Here is a 15,031-nt window from a genome sequence, read left to right as displayed (position 1 = left end):
TCGTTGTATCGGAGCTGACCAGTGGGCTGACTGAGACTCCCTCCGAGCTCTGTCTCTTTGAGGCTTTCCATCCCTCACCCTCTCTCCTCTCTGTCAGCTTCACAGGCAACAACCCACATCTCAGTCTGAAAGGAGACTCTCATGTCCTTTCCCTGCTTGGTCTTCCCTTTATTTCTCACTTCAAACTCCACCTTGGTATCTGCTTCCCCCAGTACCCAGCGTGACACAGTTTTATTTAGAACTGTTGGCTTCAACTGTTTTCTTCACTACTAGCACTTTTAGTACCATCTTCCACTTATTTACAAAACCCTAATTATATTAGCAAGTGTTATAAAGTAATTACTTTTACACTTCCTCAAACTAATGAATTATGATAAAATAATATTCATAATATTTTAAAGCGTTGGCTACTATTAATAAAGAATGTGTTGCATGAAATACATCCTAGGACCAAACCATAAAATGCCAAAGAATAGTATTTTTATAAACTCAATTTACCTGAAGATTATTCTCAAAACTAACCTCAGAAAATACTCATTACTAGGTCCTACTCCAAACTTAAAGAAGTCAAAATTTCTGGGCTCAGATACATTTATTTTAACAAGTGTCCCATTCAATTCTTATATATGCTAAATTAAGGGAAGAAAACTGTTTTATATCCCACATTTCAAAAATGTCTAACTTATTTACAATAAAGGAAAATTAGTGCTGAAAAGAAACTTAGAAATTAAATAGTTTGAACTATATTCAATATCTTGTAACAGCATATAATGGAAAAGAATATGAAAAGGAATATATATATATATATATATATATATATATATATATATATATATATATGACTCACTATGCTGTACACCAGAAATTAACACAGCATTGTAAATCGACTATACTTCAATTAAAAAATTGTTCAAAAAACAAAGAAGTTAAATAGTTCAACACCCCTCCCCATTTAAGACAGCATCCTCCTCCCAGCAGCCTGGACAGGCTGAATTCGGTCCTGGTCCTGGTACCAGCCTATGAGTCAAAGCAGAGTCAGCCTATTCTTTACACCACATGGCATCCCTGCGGGTATCGAAGACAGCTGTCACATTCCACTTAGTTTTTCTCTTTTCCAGAAAAAACACTTCCCTTTCTTAAACTGCACATTATTTGGCATAACTTCATGTCCCATCCAGGCCAAGCAGCTCTTTTAAATATGGCATACCAAATTTCTGACAAGATGGAGGTTTATATACAGACTGCTCATTGCCTCCTCCTAAATTCTTATTGAAATAATACAAGAAATATGAAATAGAGGAGAACAGGGAGAGACCAGAATCAGTACTGGAAATCAGAGAGAGGTGTGATTCATATGTAGAATCTTGGGGGAATCTCCTTAAGGTATAGCACAGACACTACTGGAAGACACTCAAAGAGGCACCAATGCCATCACCCAAACTGTTGCTGTCCGTCTCATCTCAGAAATGGATGCTGTAGCAAAGGACAGTAAACCTTAATTCATGGACTCAGAGCTAGAGAAAAGGGTAGGCTATGAATCCATTTGATAGCTTCTCATGTTTTAAGAACGTCTTTGAAAAACTTTAAGAAGGAATGAAAGAAGAATGCCTACATTTCAAATCAATACAGGATTAACAGTCACAAATGTTTATGAAGAAAAAGACAAAAAAAATTAGAAACAGAAAGCATAAAACTAGATTAGAGAAGCAAAATTAAGTCTAATAATTATCTTTAAAATATGAAATGGTTAAATTTTTGACTGAAAACAAAACATTACAATTTTTTAAAAAACCAATGATGTGATGTTTTCAGGGAGCACATTAAAATAAAGTGACATCAAAGATTAAAGTTAAATATAAAAAGGTTGGTAAATATGATATAAAAAGGTTGGTAAATATGAACAAAAAAAGCAGAAGCAGCAATATTAATATATTGAAAATGGAGGGGGAACAATCAAAATTCAGTCCTTGGAGTAAAAGACAATTTTATGATGAAAGGTATGACTGTCATAAGTGTTTATATTGAAAATCACATCCCAGCAACGTATATAAAACAAAACTTCTATTAGTTATAAATACTACTGTGGTGAGTATATTTTATAGCATATAAACATAAATGAAATACAAATGAGTTAATCTATGACAGCCAAGTAAAGAAGAATTAAAAGCATTAGCATATTGACACACTATGATTAGCAAATTTAAACTAATTAATACGCATCAAGCTTTGAAAGCCAAAAGCTGAAAATATATCTTATTTTCAAATTGCTATGAAATAGTTAAATTTATATAAATTCTAGGAGTAGGAATGGAAGAAAACAAAAATCCCCCAAATCAGAAAAATTGAAAACTGCATTTTTGACACAGTACAAACTACAATTAATTACAAAAGTTTAAGAATGTTCCCAACCTCTTGAAAATGTAAAAAATGCTATCAACAATAACATTTTAATCAAATAAGAAGTAAAAGGTATGACTGTCAACCATCAAGGAAAGAAAGAAAAAACAATGCTAATATCAAAATGCATAAGATGTAACAAACATTGTGGTAAAGTATGTTTTCAAAGTAAGCCTCAAATTCAAATCAGGCACCTATGAAAAGTGTGTCCCGAGGCAGGGAGCGGGGCAGACTTATAAAAAGCTGTAATGTTTGAGACAGGTAATCACCGGCCTTCTCTGGAAGGCCATGTCTTCTGGCTCCCATGCTCCATGATTATGTGCGAGACCAGTGTGGCTCAGATCCCCTGGCATATAGAGTCGGACTGGGAACCTGAACTCACCGAAGCCATGTTTGTTCTCTGCTCTTCATAGAGAACACGGAAGCAAAACAAAGGTTGAAACAGTGACCTACTGTTCTTTATTCTGAACAAATATTCCCCAGAGTCACTTTAGTCTTTTGACATTTATCACATTCCTTTTCAATGTGAACTTATTAGTTGGTTTACTACTGGAGAGCCATTTTTACTTAATGGCTTAATTAGCCATCTAATTCTTTCCTTTTACATGGAGGTGATTTATTATTTTATTGTCAGAATAATGAAGTTTCAGAGCCTCATGAGCTGTGCTCTGGCCGTAGAATCAAACCTGTTTTTTTCTCTGAACTTCAAAAATCCTAGTTCCCTTATCTGGTTATTATATTTGCCAAAACCCTATCATTTCTTTGCCAATTCAAAACACTCAACTACAATTTTTGAGCAATTATCATCTGAAAGGAACTCTATAAGGTTTGATGGTACATACAAAAGTGAGAGAGCGCAATGCCTTTTTGAAGGAGCGAGCATGTCCCCTTGCCTCTCCCTGGTTGGACAGACTGTAAAATCCTTCCACTAGGGCAGAATTTCTGCCTCTCATTACCCAAAAGCTTGACATGTTTCACCATTAGGTTTAAATACTTCCTTTGGGTACATCTCCTCTTGACATAAGATTACTTCCTCTTATCTTGTATCAGATATGATTCAATCAAGTAAAATGTACTCTCCCATTGTTATATTCCAGGCATGATTACTTTCTCAACGTGTTGCAGGGATGTTTCAGAATACATTACATTTATATATAATTTATATAATTATAAATTATATTTTCCTCCTTCTACTAAAATTTCCAGTTTATTTTAACACTCTTCATCGAAAGGTAAATATCTGAAGCCTTAAGTGTTGTTTCTGGCCCTCTTGTTATAACCACTACCTTTCATGATATCTAGTTTTATCAGATTGTTTCTTCCTCCTCTCAAATTTCGATTTGAAATCACCGTGATCAGGTCAAGGACTTGCTGCTCACGTTCTTTACAAGAATCCATTCTGACCCTTACCAAGAACACATTATTCAGACACAGTACACCTTGGTCTGCTCAAAAAGAGGATTCGTAAATTTAAACGCTAAATTGTTTTCAGCAAAAGGGTTGTAAATTTAAGAGCTAAAATATGCTATGAAAGTCCAGAAAATCCAAGATTGATGAGTGTATCATTTAAGAGTAGTTTTACCAACCAAAAAACTTTTAAAAATTTGACAATATCCATATACCAAAAGGCAGTATACGAATGAAGAAGAAAATTGCTTACTTGTGGAAATAATAACTGAGAATATTTACCTCATGGGATTATAAGGATGCTCCCAGAAAGCAAATAAAAACTGAATGATATTAGTAAGCCTATTTTACTTCCCAGTTTTACATTAGAAAACTTTGTAACCAGTAATATATTTAGGCCACTAGGATATTATTTATGCTATTCTGCCAACAACTTCAGAAACCAATATACTGGTCTGCTAGACTAACACTTCAGTCCTGGGTGAATCAGGGGGCACATATATGTCATATAAGCTCAGATCCTACATTTTGCTTACATTGTTAGTATGACTTTTAAAAAGGAAACAACTCAATGAAGCTAATTAAAAATGAAAATAATTCTAGTAAAATTCTCCATTAGATGAACAACCTCCCTGTAAGTCTAGAGTCAGGGACAGAACATGGCATCAGACAAATGCCACGACCCAACTACCAAAATGGAACAGAAAAGCACAGGAACCAGGAGCAGGTGAACAAAACTGATTTTATATCTGATTTGACAGTTTCCAGAACTATACAGGGAAGACACTGAGAAAAATGAGAGATTCTTCCCTTTCATAAAATATATATTCCCTGAGAATGATAATTAAAACAAAAAAAATTTGGAATTCTATATTAGTTTGCTAGGGCTGCCATAAAGCTACCACAGACTGGGTGACATAAACAACAAAAATTAATTTCCTCACAGTTCTGAAGGATAGAAGTTCAAGATTAAGGTGATGGCAGGATTAGATTCTCCTGAGCACCTCTCTCCTGGGCTTGTAAGTGGTCATCTTCTTCCAGTGCCTCCTCGTGATCTTCACTCCATGTATGTCTGTGTTGTAATCTCCTCTTCTCATGAGGACACCATCATACTAGATTAGGGTCTACCCATTAGACCTCATTTTTAATTCATTACTTCTTTAAAGGCCCTATCTCCAAATACAGTCACATTCTGAGGTACCAAAGGCTAGAACTTCAACATATGAATTTGGGAGGAACACAATTCAACCCATAACAGATGTCAATAACCACCAATATTTTAAAAGAAAAAGATATTAAAGGAATTGGTTCATTTGAAAGAATATATTTATATCCTTAACTTATCCTCTTGGATAAATTATCTAATTTCCAGGGTCTGAAGTTCTATACTATAAACTATAAATGAAACTGTAAATGGAACTGTAAAATGAAAGGATGGTACTAGTATATAAAGTCCATACACTTTCTATAATTTCTCAGATCTAAACTCGCAATTTCCAAACGAGAAATAGCAGAACATACAATATTTTGTCCACCACTGGCAGTTTATATGCATTTGCTGGAAGCTTGAATGGAAAGAACCAAGAAAGATTCAGACCGAAACCCCAGGGCCAGATCTGTCAATGGACGGGGCCAGGGAGTCTCCAGAAGCTAGAAGTCAAGGTACTCTGAGATCGAGGTAATAATTAGAGACAAGTCAGAAACCACCTGGCTTGACTTTTTGACTTTTGTCAAAACAAGTCAAAGGGTAGAAGATCCAATTCAGCAAACATCCATTAGACACAATAAGCAAGGTTCTATCAGAAACCCGAGGTACAGACACGGACAGTTAAGAGAACGGTGTAAACAGAGAATTACAGGGCAGGGAAAAGAGGCTCCGAGCCCAATTCACGCTGTCGAGAGAGGTTTCCTAAAGACGATGACTCCTGTGTTGAGTCTGAGATGAGAGAAACAATTTAGATCAATAGAAGAAGTCACCCTCAACATATTGCTATAAGAAAAAAAAAAAAAGACATAAAAATCTAACATTATTGTTTGGAGACAAATTTTCTTTGATGCAGTATATAGTTAAATTCATTTTCTTAAATTGGTACCATTTTGCTGTTATTACTGAGGAACAGGTTATCTGCAGGAAAAGTTAAACTTTGTATTAGGATTAGCTGTAATTCAAACTATGTAATTGTCACTATGAGCCACAAGAGGGCAGCAGTTTCAAAGACTGGTGTGAAGAATGTGGAATGAAAACTATTAAACAGAAGAGCTGTATAAATTACTGAGCTTGTGAACTTGAACTTTAACTACCACAAATCAGACCTTTAAAAAATATTATTCTTAGAGCTCTAATTTAGAATTTTAGGGCTGGAAGGAAACTAAGAGATCTCTCTTTTATGTAAAATTTTGTTTTCATTTTCTTTCATATAAATCATGTTGTAAACATAAAAAATATATCTGTTCTACTTTAATATAGAAAATATGCATAAAATTATTTACCTTAGTAAATAGTAACATATATATATACGTCTTTGCACTTTTAAGTACTTTCATAAATGTAATATTTTGTATTTTTCACTTTATAAAGCCCTCTGAAGTAGACGTGCCAGAAATTATTAAGTCTTTTCATAGATAAAGAAACTGAAGCCTAGGAGAAGGGAGTAACTTATCCAAGTTAATATCACTCATAAGTAGAAATAGTAGAACTTCACTGAGCATAGTTTCTACTAGTTTGCACAGCTGCTTGTTAACTAAACAAAATAACAATGATACCCTCTGGTTTACTCCTATGTGAATTTGGAAGATTATTTGAATAGAACTCTGCTCTGATAGAACTTTAGTTTAATACTTGTCAATGAGACCTTTCACAGACACCTTGCTAACAGTGCTCTCTGTTTAACTACTACCCTGAGAAACAAACTTTGTTTTCAACTGAGAGAAAATGGAAATAGAAGTGACGTCCAAAGTAAAACAGATAGTATTTGCTGAGGTCAATGATTAGGAGAAAGGGAGAGTGGACATACGAGCCTCAGAAACAGGTGTAACTATTACCTCAAACGCTGCCACATTCCTAAAGCCACTCAATTTTGCGCCTTATCAAATAGATAAATGTATTAATGTTGCTTGTAAGACCTAGTGTTTAATTGTATCCTCTTCAGTGAACAGCGTGCTGTCACACAGCTATTTAAACAGACCGATATCTGACACCTAAAACTGTATTGGATTAGAAAGGGAGACACAGGTAACAGAACACAAACACCACCACAAACAAATAGTATACAAAGAAGCAAAGTTAAAGTTAACATCATGAATAATCATAGAGAATTCAGAGACTATTATTTCTGTGGATGAAAACTCTGTCCAACTAAAAAAAAATTGAGGATATTAACATTTTTTTTTAATTCTTCTATGTCATCACAAGAGCCCAACTTCACTTTCTGGCATCTGCTCCAGTTACTCCCACTTCAGAGCCGTTCCTGGGAGAGCAGAAGCTGGAGAGCTGCATCACCACGCCCTCGGGTCGCCCTTCACTCACTTGCTCATTCATCTGCCACCTTTTGTGGGGCATGTGAGCTAAGCACAGAAAATGAGAGATCATCCAAAGAACAAATACGTCACTATTCCCTTACGGAGCTTATACTCCAGCAGTGAAAGTCTTAAACAAAAAATGTACTGTTACAAAGTGTGGCGTTATAAATGAAAAATCTGGGGTGCAGTGAGAACCCTTAGATGATAACAGGATACCCAGGTGGTATCGTCAGTTCACAAAAGCCTTTGAGTAGGTGACACTGAAGCTGAGACTGCAAGGTGGGCATTGGGGAAAAGCTTCAGGAAGAACAGTGTACCTACTGCCCAAAGGAGGGAGTGATTGGCTTGTTCAAGTAACTGCGGGTAACTGTGTCAGTGACTAGCACACATCCTGTGGAAGAAATGAGGCACAGAAGTCAAATGGGTGGACAGTGCACGTACATACATACATACCTATATGTTATATTTAATATATATTATACACACACACACACACACACACACACACACACACACACAGAGTCATTAATGGAGGGGAATATAAAGGTATTGCCAAGCCTTTCCTCTAAAGAGCAGAATCAGAGACAGGATGCAGGGCTGAGGAATTCAAGACAGTTCAACTCTGAGTTCACAAATTCCCAAGACTATCAGAGAACCAGACTGGACAATACTTTCTATTTTTACCTCACAGGAATGAAGATCAAATGAAATAATATACTAAAACTGAATAAGGCACAGAGCAGTATTCACATCTTATTTATCCACTGTTAATATAAGAGCACTTTCAATTTCATTCCAGTCTTAATTCCATCCTCAAATGTAAGACATTATTCACCTTAAATTCTCTAGTCCAGATTCCCAAGACATCCTCCTAAAATAACAGTCTTCCTTTTGTCTTTAGTAAACCTGTTTTTCCTACTAATGAAGTTATAAAATTAATATTTTATGCAAAGCCTATTTCAAACTTACGTTCTAGTGCATTATAAAGAAGTTCGAAATCTTCTTTTGTTTGAGGATTATGCCTCCGGTGATAGTCCAATTTCATCCACTCTTCTTTTTCTTTTATCTTCCTTAGTTCTTCCTGTGCCTCCCACTGCAACCTTAACATTTTCTGTCTTCTTAAACTTTCTACCACGGCTTTAGCATGCCATTGTCTGTAGTAAGTCTGTAGCACTATTACCTACAGGTAAATTAAAAGGAAATAAAAAGTGTCTATCATCAACTTTATTAAGACAATAAAAGGCAACAATGATTATTTCTATTCCAATTCAATAACTACTAAAAAATGCTGAGAGTCTAATTTTAGCTCTATGCCAGGTACTCTCACATACATTACAATACAAAAGTCACAGGTAAGGCACTCCAGCCATCTGACTTTGAAATCTCAAGCTGCAGGTACACCATCATAGGAGGCAGTTAGTATGACGCTTAAGAGCACAGGCTCCGGAGTAAAACTGAGTTTAAATCCTCCCTCTGCTCCTCACTAGCTGTTTGATTTGGGGTAAGTTACTTGCCATCTCTGTGCTTTAGGACCCTCATCTGCAAAATAGTGATAATAGTAGTACGCATATGAAGGGCTTACCTCAAGCCTGGTACACTTTGATGAATACTGTTATTGTTATAAATATTAGTTATCTCTACTTTATCTTAACTGTCATTAGCTATGCTCATATCTTTTTAAAAATGTAATCTACTAACCACTCAGCAGGTAGGTTATGTGTAGAAACCACCAAAGCAAACAAGTATATATTAAATTAGGAGGAAAATATATGTGTTTAAAGACACAGTATAGTACCAGATCCTCAAAAAGCTTGCAATGTAACTGAGAGAGTTCTTCCTTTTATTTCCTAAACTCATTTTTTTTTTTTAAAAAGGAAAAACATGGAGAGGCTAGGCCAAGATTGAGGGCAGAGAACGTGCTGACACAGCCCTTCCCCTCAGCCTGATCCCTAATAATTACAGAAAAAGCACATAAACAGAAATCAATAAACATATTGGACCATACTGCAGGAGTCCTCCAACAGAACAGGAAGTTTGAAGAGTCCCCTCAAGAAAGGAGACAGGCGGAATAAATTGAAGAAGGAATCTATCTAGTCATGCACTGGAGAGGAAGCTAGAAAACCCAGAAGTGCCTCGCAAACTGGTTTGCAGAAGGGGTTTTAGGGCAACTAACAAAGTGACTGCTTGCCCCTTTGCAAAAGGGACAGGCTCTCTAAGACAATTTAGGTAAAGAGCAGCAGAGGTATTTGCCTCTAGGCAAGTGTGGTTAGTGTCCCACAAGGCTGGTGACACACAGGATGAATAAAAGCCCCCTCTCCAGAAAACTAGCTCTCTTCCAGAATCAAGTCTTGCCCATCCCCTAAAGCCGCTGGGGTAAGACTATCACAACCAAATACTTTGTAGCACGTGGGACATCTGGAATTTCAAATACTCTGGGTTCATATCCAAGAATAACCAAACATTTGAGAAGAGGCAACAAAATAAAAGGCTCCTCAGTCACTTAGAACTTACATTTGTGTGAAACAGAATTACTAGAACAGAGGTTCTCAAAGCATGATGGCCAGACCACCAGCGGCAGCAGCATCTGGAAAACTGTTGTGCAAATTCCCAGGCCCCACCCCAGAGCTACTGAATCAGAGGTTCGGGGGGGAGTACGGATTCTGCGTATTACAGGCTCTCTAGGTGCTCTGATGCACACTAAGGTTTTAGAGCCACTCTTCCAGACTAAAGCAAAACAAAAGAACAACAAAGCCAAACTGGACAGAGCGAGTATTTTCAGAGAGAAAGGAAAGGCTATTCAATCAACATCAAAGGACCGGGGAGGAGGGACTAGTTCAGGTGGCAGAGTGCAGGCCTAGCGTGCCCGAGGTACTGGGCTCCATCTCCAGTACCTCCTCCAAAAATAAATAAACCTAGTTACCTGCCCCACCAAAAGTAAAAATAATAATAATTTAGTAGTACAATAATAGACAAATAAAATTTTTTTTTAAAAAAAGACCCAACAAAATACTGTGACAAAATTTTTGGTTTTGAAATTTAAAATATCAGTACAATGTGTTTAGCTTGGGTGTTATTAAATTTGTTGAACTTGTAAAGATACTAAAACACAGTTGTTTAAACAACAGTTTTTCCCTTCTCGCATGGTAATCCAGGGACTGGCAAACGGCTTGGGGCTAGTAGGAAGCTCTGCCTTACTCACCAAGTGGCTTCCTACTCCTGTGTCCCAGTGGCTGGTCCACTTCCCATCTTCCAGCCAGTAGAGAGGGGAAAAGACAAAAGAATTACCACCCAGTCACTTTAAGAACAATGTCCAGAAGGGGAACACATCAGCTCCCTCATCCCCTTTTCCAGGCCTTAGTCCTCTGGCCTCACCAACACAGAAAAGAGTTGTGAAATGCGGCCTTCAGTGGTGCGGCCCAGCCAAAGTTTTACTACAATGGGAAGAATGGACATCAGCCAGTAACTAGTAGTTTATTGTAGGCTGTTCTGCAGAATGTGCAGAGCCTACGAGGGAACTAGCAAGCAAGAAACTTAGACAGGAAAATCTTTTGGAATGCAGGGTAAAAGGTCATAAAAATTAGAAAGAATGGAGGAATATTAAGAGATATGGAAGACGAATGCAGACATTCCAAAATATGTCTGCTACAAGTTCCAGACAGAATGAAGAAAATTGGATTCGAGAAAATGCTCAAAATTTCATAGAAAATTTCCCAAAACTAAAGAAAGACATGAGCTCTCAGAAAGGATCCATCCCCAAGTCTCAAGCACATCACAGTAAGATTACTAAGGATAAAGTGAAGACCCTAAAAGCTCCCAGGAAGAGGAAACAAAGAGCTGAGAATCCCACTGACATCAGAGTTTTAATTAAAAACAGCTTTGAAGTTATAAAAGAAAACCATTTTGAAAATAAGTTTGGATCTAACCTTCTACACCCACTCAAACCAAAACCCGAGTAAGGTTCATTCAATGACCCTTAGATGGCTCACCTCCCAGGCATAATCTCTGAAATAATTACTTAGAGAATACGTTCCAACAAGAACAATAAATTAAAGGGAAAGAATTAAAGAAGTGAGCAAAAACTTTCAAAAAATTATTAGGGCTAAATATGTATTATTTGAAAAAAAATTCTACATATTATATCCATATAAATATATAAAACAATCTGAAGTTATAGTTATGCAGCAAATTATAATTATGTAATATACATGTAACTGTAATTCCAGATCAAATCCTCACTGGCTGGGAGGAATGAGAGAGGAGAAGCAGGAAATGAAAAAGAGCCTGCTAGGGTCATTGATTTGTTCATGGAAAAGACAGAGAGCCTGATTAAGTGCATTAAAAATTTTTATAAGTTACCACTTGAAAAATAGAAACAAAATACCTACTTCAGAACTATGAAAGAATAAAAAAATTAAAAAGTTTGGTCAAACCAAAGGAAAAAAAAAGGAAGCTTAGTAAAAGAATAAACAAACAGCAAGAATGAATAATAAACAAAAACCAAAATAAGATGGCAGGAATGAGTACAAAAATATCAGTAGTCACACATAATATAATCTTGCTTACTATGAGAAAGATTTAAAATAAATACTAAGCATCGAACTCAAGAAGCTCAAGAATAAAATAAACATAATACAAAGAGAAAGGAATCAATCAAGATTAAAGCAGAACTTACTAAAATGGAAATTTACTCCTTATCCTAGCCTTTAACCAATCTCTCTGTTTATGGCTCAATCTCCAATTCACTCTCCGGGATTCTTGGGGCAAACTGATTTGGTTCTTGATGCCATTCTCCCTGGCAGGCATTTATTTTCACTTTCTCTGCTCAAGTAAGTCACATTAACACTTCTCCATCTGCTTTACAACTTTAAAAACTCAAATGACATTTACCCTTCTCTTTTCTCAGATATTCTTTGTTCCTGTATGTTTATACTTCTCTTATTCCCTTAACATCATTTTATTGAAGTTTGGAAAGTGCTGTAGTATAGCGTAGTGTTGTCCACTCTGCCACCTAATATCTACTCCCTCCTACTTCGTTGCTAAGAAAAATCTCAGTCTTACTGAGGAGCAACGATGTGAAACTTTAGAAACGTATTTATCACATACTGGTGGCCAGGATAGTCACATGACCCAGTTCAGGCCAAAGAGATGTAAGTTGAATCCCTGGGTAGGGCTTTCAGGGAAAATTCTTGAATGCCACGTATGGGACATGCCCCCTGAGCTTCTCCCTTCTTGCAGAATGCAAACACTATGCTGAAGGCTGATTAACCATTTTATCATAACAAAGTAACAAACTCATGATGAGATTAATAGAGAGGAAAAGTAAAAGGAATTCAGGTTCCTGATGACATCACAGAGCCACCAGCCAGACCCCATACAGTAAGAAATTAAAAATTAGTTTGGACTAAGAAAACAAGAATGTATCAGGCTGGAGTAACAGGCCCTAATAAAGTCAGCTACAAAATTAGCAGGAAATAGCATTTCTCCCAAGGACATTCTGCAGCTATAAAATATCGTACCAACCCCTTTCTTTGAGTAAATACTATCTTCTTATTCACGGAGAAACTTTGTTCTCTAAAATCATAATCTATCAGAAACTCTGTTGTCTAAAATTAGATCATTAAGAATGAAACATCTCACTCTTGCCTGAAGGATCGAGGTTACTTTGACAAAGAGAATTGATTTACTACCAACATGCTGAACTTCAGAGAAGAAACAAGATTCCACATCTCTCTGCTAACTCTGTTACCAAAGGAACAGGACTCTGGCCCACATCTCAGTCCAAACCTGACCCATTTATACACAACCCTGTTTTACCCTGAGACAATCAAGATACTGCTCACTTAAATTTCACCAAAACTTCACTCTTCCTCAAAAGTCTACAATAACTCCATCTTTTCCTTCGGTGAAAATTAGTTTTGGACTGAAAAGGTAAAACCTCTTCAGGCTGAACTAATTAGAGGCACTGATAGTCAGCTACAGGGTTAGTCCCGTGGTTCCCCTGGTTGCAGTGCAATGAGTTAAAAGACTAAGGCTACAGACTCCTCTCTCAAGGTCCTAGGCTCACTGGGCCAGAACAACAGTCTAGCTCCAGGTTTCCTGTCATACAAAATACAAAGTCACTGCCATCAGTTCTTTTTACGTGCAGCAAAACGATGCTAGGAGGTAGCAGAGACAAAATGCACATGCTTCATATGTCATGTTTAACTGACATCCCTAATGTTTAATAGGATAAAGGTGTCAATTTTTCCCTAACTGATCAGTGTACTTCAGATCAAGAGCTTCAACTTTTCATGAAAACTGCAAGCTGACTTTAAAATTTATATGGAAGAAAATTTTGCATTAATAATCAAGACAGTCTTAAAAAAGGAAGAACAGTGAGATAGAACCTAATGTGCCAGTTCTCAAAACATATTATAAAGCAGTAATAATTAAAACAATACGTTACTGACAGAGAGAAAAAGACATATACATAAATGAGAGAATGGAGAAATCAGAAACAGATGTATGTATAAATGAAAATTCAGTATACATTAAATTACTGTGGAGAACAAACTTGAATACTCGTAGTACTTTGCAACTGGCATTACATTTGAGAAAAAAATTATAACTCTTCTTCATATCATTGAAAAAGTCCAGATTAAGTATCCCCAACACATAAACTATAAAAGAAAGTTATATTTATGACTGGGGGGGGTGATACAGCCTTCCATAACAATATATAAAATGCAAAACCATAAAGGGGACTATTAATAAATTTAATTATAATGAAAGGTATCATTAAGTATGAGTGATAGGCTGACAAAAAATATGAAATATATGTAATATCTATAAGATGACAAAAAATTTGAAAAATAATATGTGCTATTGGTGAAGTCAGTGTGGAAGGGGCTCTTATAAATGGTTTACGGGTGTAAATTTGGTACAATATTTTAAAAAGTCGTCATTTCTGCCCTAGTAATTCAACTTCTAATATCTCCTGCCAAAGTATTTTTTAAATGCACACTACAATTTATATATCATTAAGACTTTGATGAAAACATGTCTATATGTCCTACAAAGGAAAGTAATTAAATATGCTGTTTACATTGTAGAAAAATATGGTGCCATTAAAATGTTTTTAATAAATAATGAAAGGTAGAGAAATGCTTGTGATATAATGTTAAGTGTACAAAAAGCTTCTTTAAAGTTCCATGTACAGTTGTCTCCAAAGTAAGAAAAAGAAAAAACTAAGTGATGAATTTTCTACATTTTTTTTATACGATTAACGCCATTTGGAAAAACAGAAGGAAAATACCATATTGACTGTGGTTAGGGTTAGATACGGAATACGTTTTTGTTTAAAATTTATGGTGAGAGAATATCAATGAAGAGACAGAATTTTTTTTTTTAAAGAACCAAATGGAAATTTGGGGGTTTAACAGTACAGTAACTGAAACGAGAATACAAAAAACAGACTCAGCAGAAGATCTGAACTGACAAAAGAAAGAATAATAAACTTGATGATATATTATTAGAAATTATCCACTTTGGAGAGAAAAAAATAAAGGAACAGAGACTCAGAGGCCTTCAGGACACCATCAAGCAAGCAACCACATACAAATACTAAAGGGAATTCTTCAAACTGAAAGAAAAAGACATTAGATGTTAATTTTAACCCAAATGAAGAAATAAACAGCAGTAGAAAATATAACTATGTAGGTAAATATAA

At 36.0% G+C, this 15,031-nt stretch overlaps 1 protein-coding gene across 4 annotated transcripts in view; it reads right to left on the bottom strand.

The window, feature by feature from the left end:
• IQUB (IQ motif and ubiquitin domain containing) overlaps window positions 1–15,031 on the bottom strand; it is a 59,982-nt gene that overhangs the window by 24,531 nt on the left and 20,420 nt on the right. For all 4 annotated transcript variants that reach the window (XM_064487390.1, XM_064487391.1, XM_031455284.2 and 1 more), the window contains one exon: window positions 8,293–8,503. In XM_064487390.1, coding sequence (XP_064343460.1) covers window positions 8,293–8,503 — 211 coding nt within the window. The remainder of the gene's footprint in view (window positions 1–8,292; window positions 8,504–15,031) is intronic.

The sequence above is a fragment of the Camelus dromedarius genome, chromosome 7 (genome assembly GCF_036321535.1).
Source record: "Camelus dromedarius isolate mCamDro1 chromosome 7, mCamDro1.pat, whole genome shotgun sequence".
NCBI lineage: Eukaryota > Metazoa > Chordata > Mammalia > Artiodactyla > Camelidae > Camelus > Camelus dromedarius.
The sequence above is the reverse complement of the archived record's forward strand: the minus strand, read 5'-3'. Positions and strand labels throughout refer to the sequence as shown.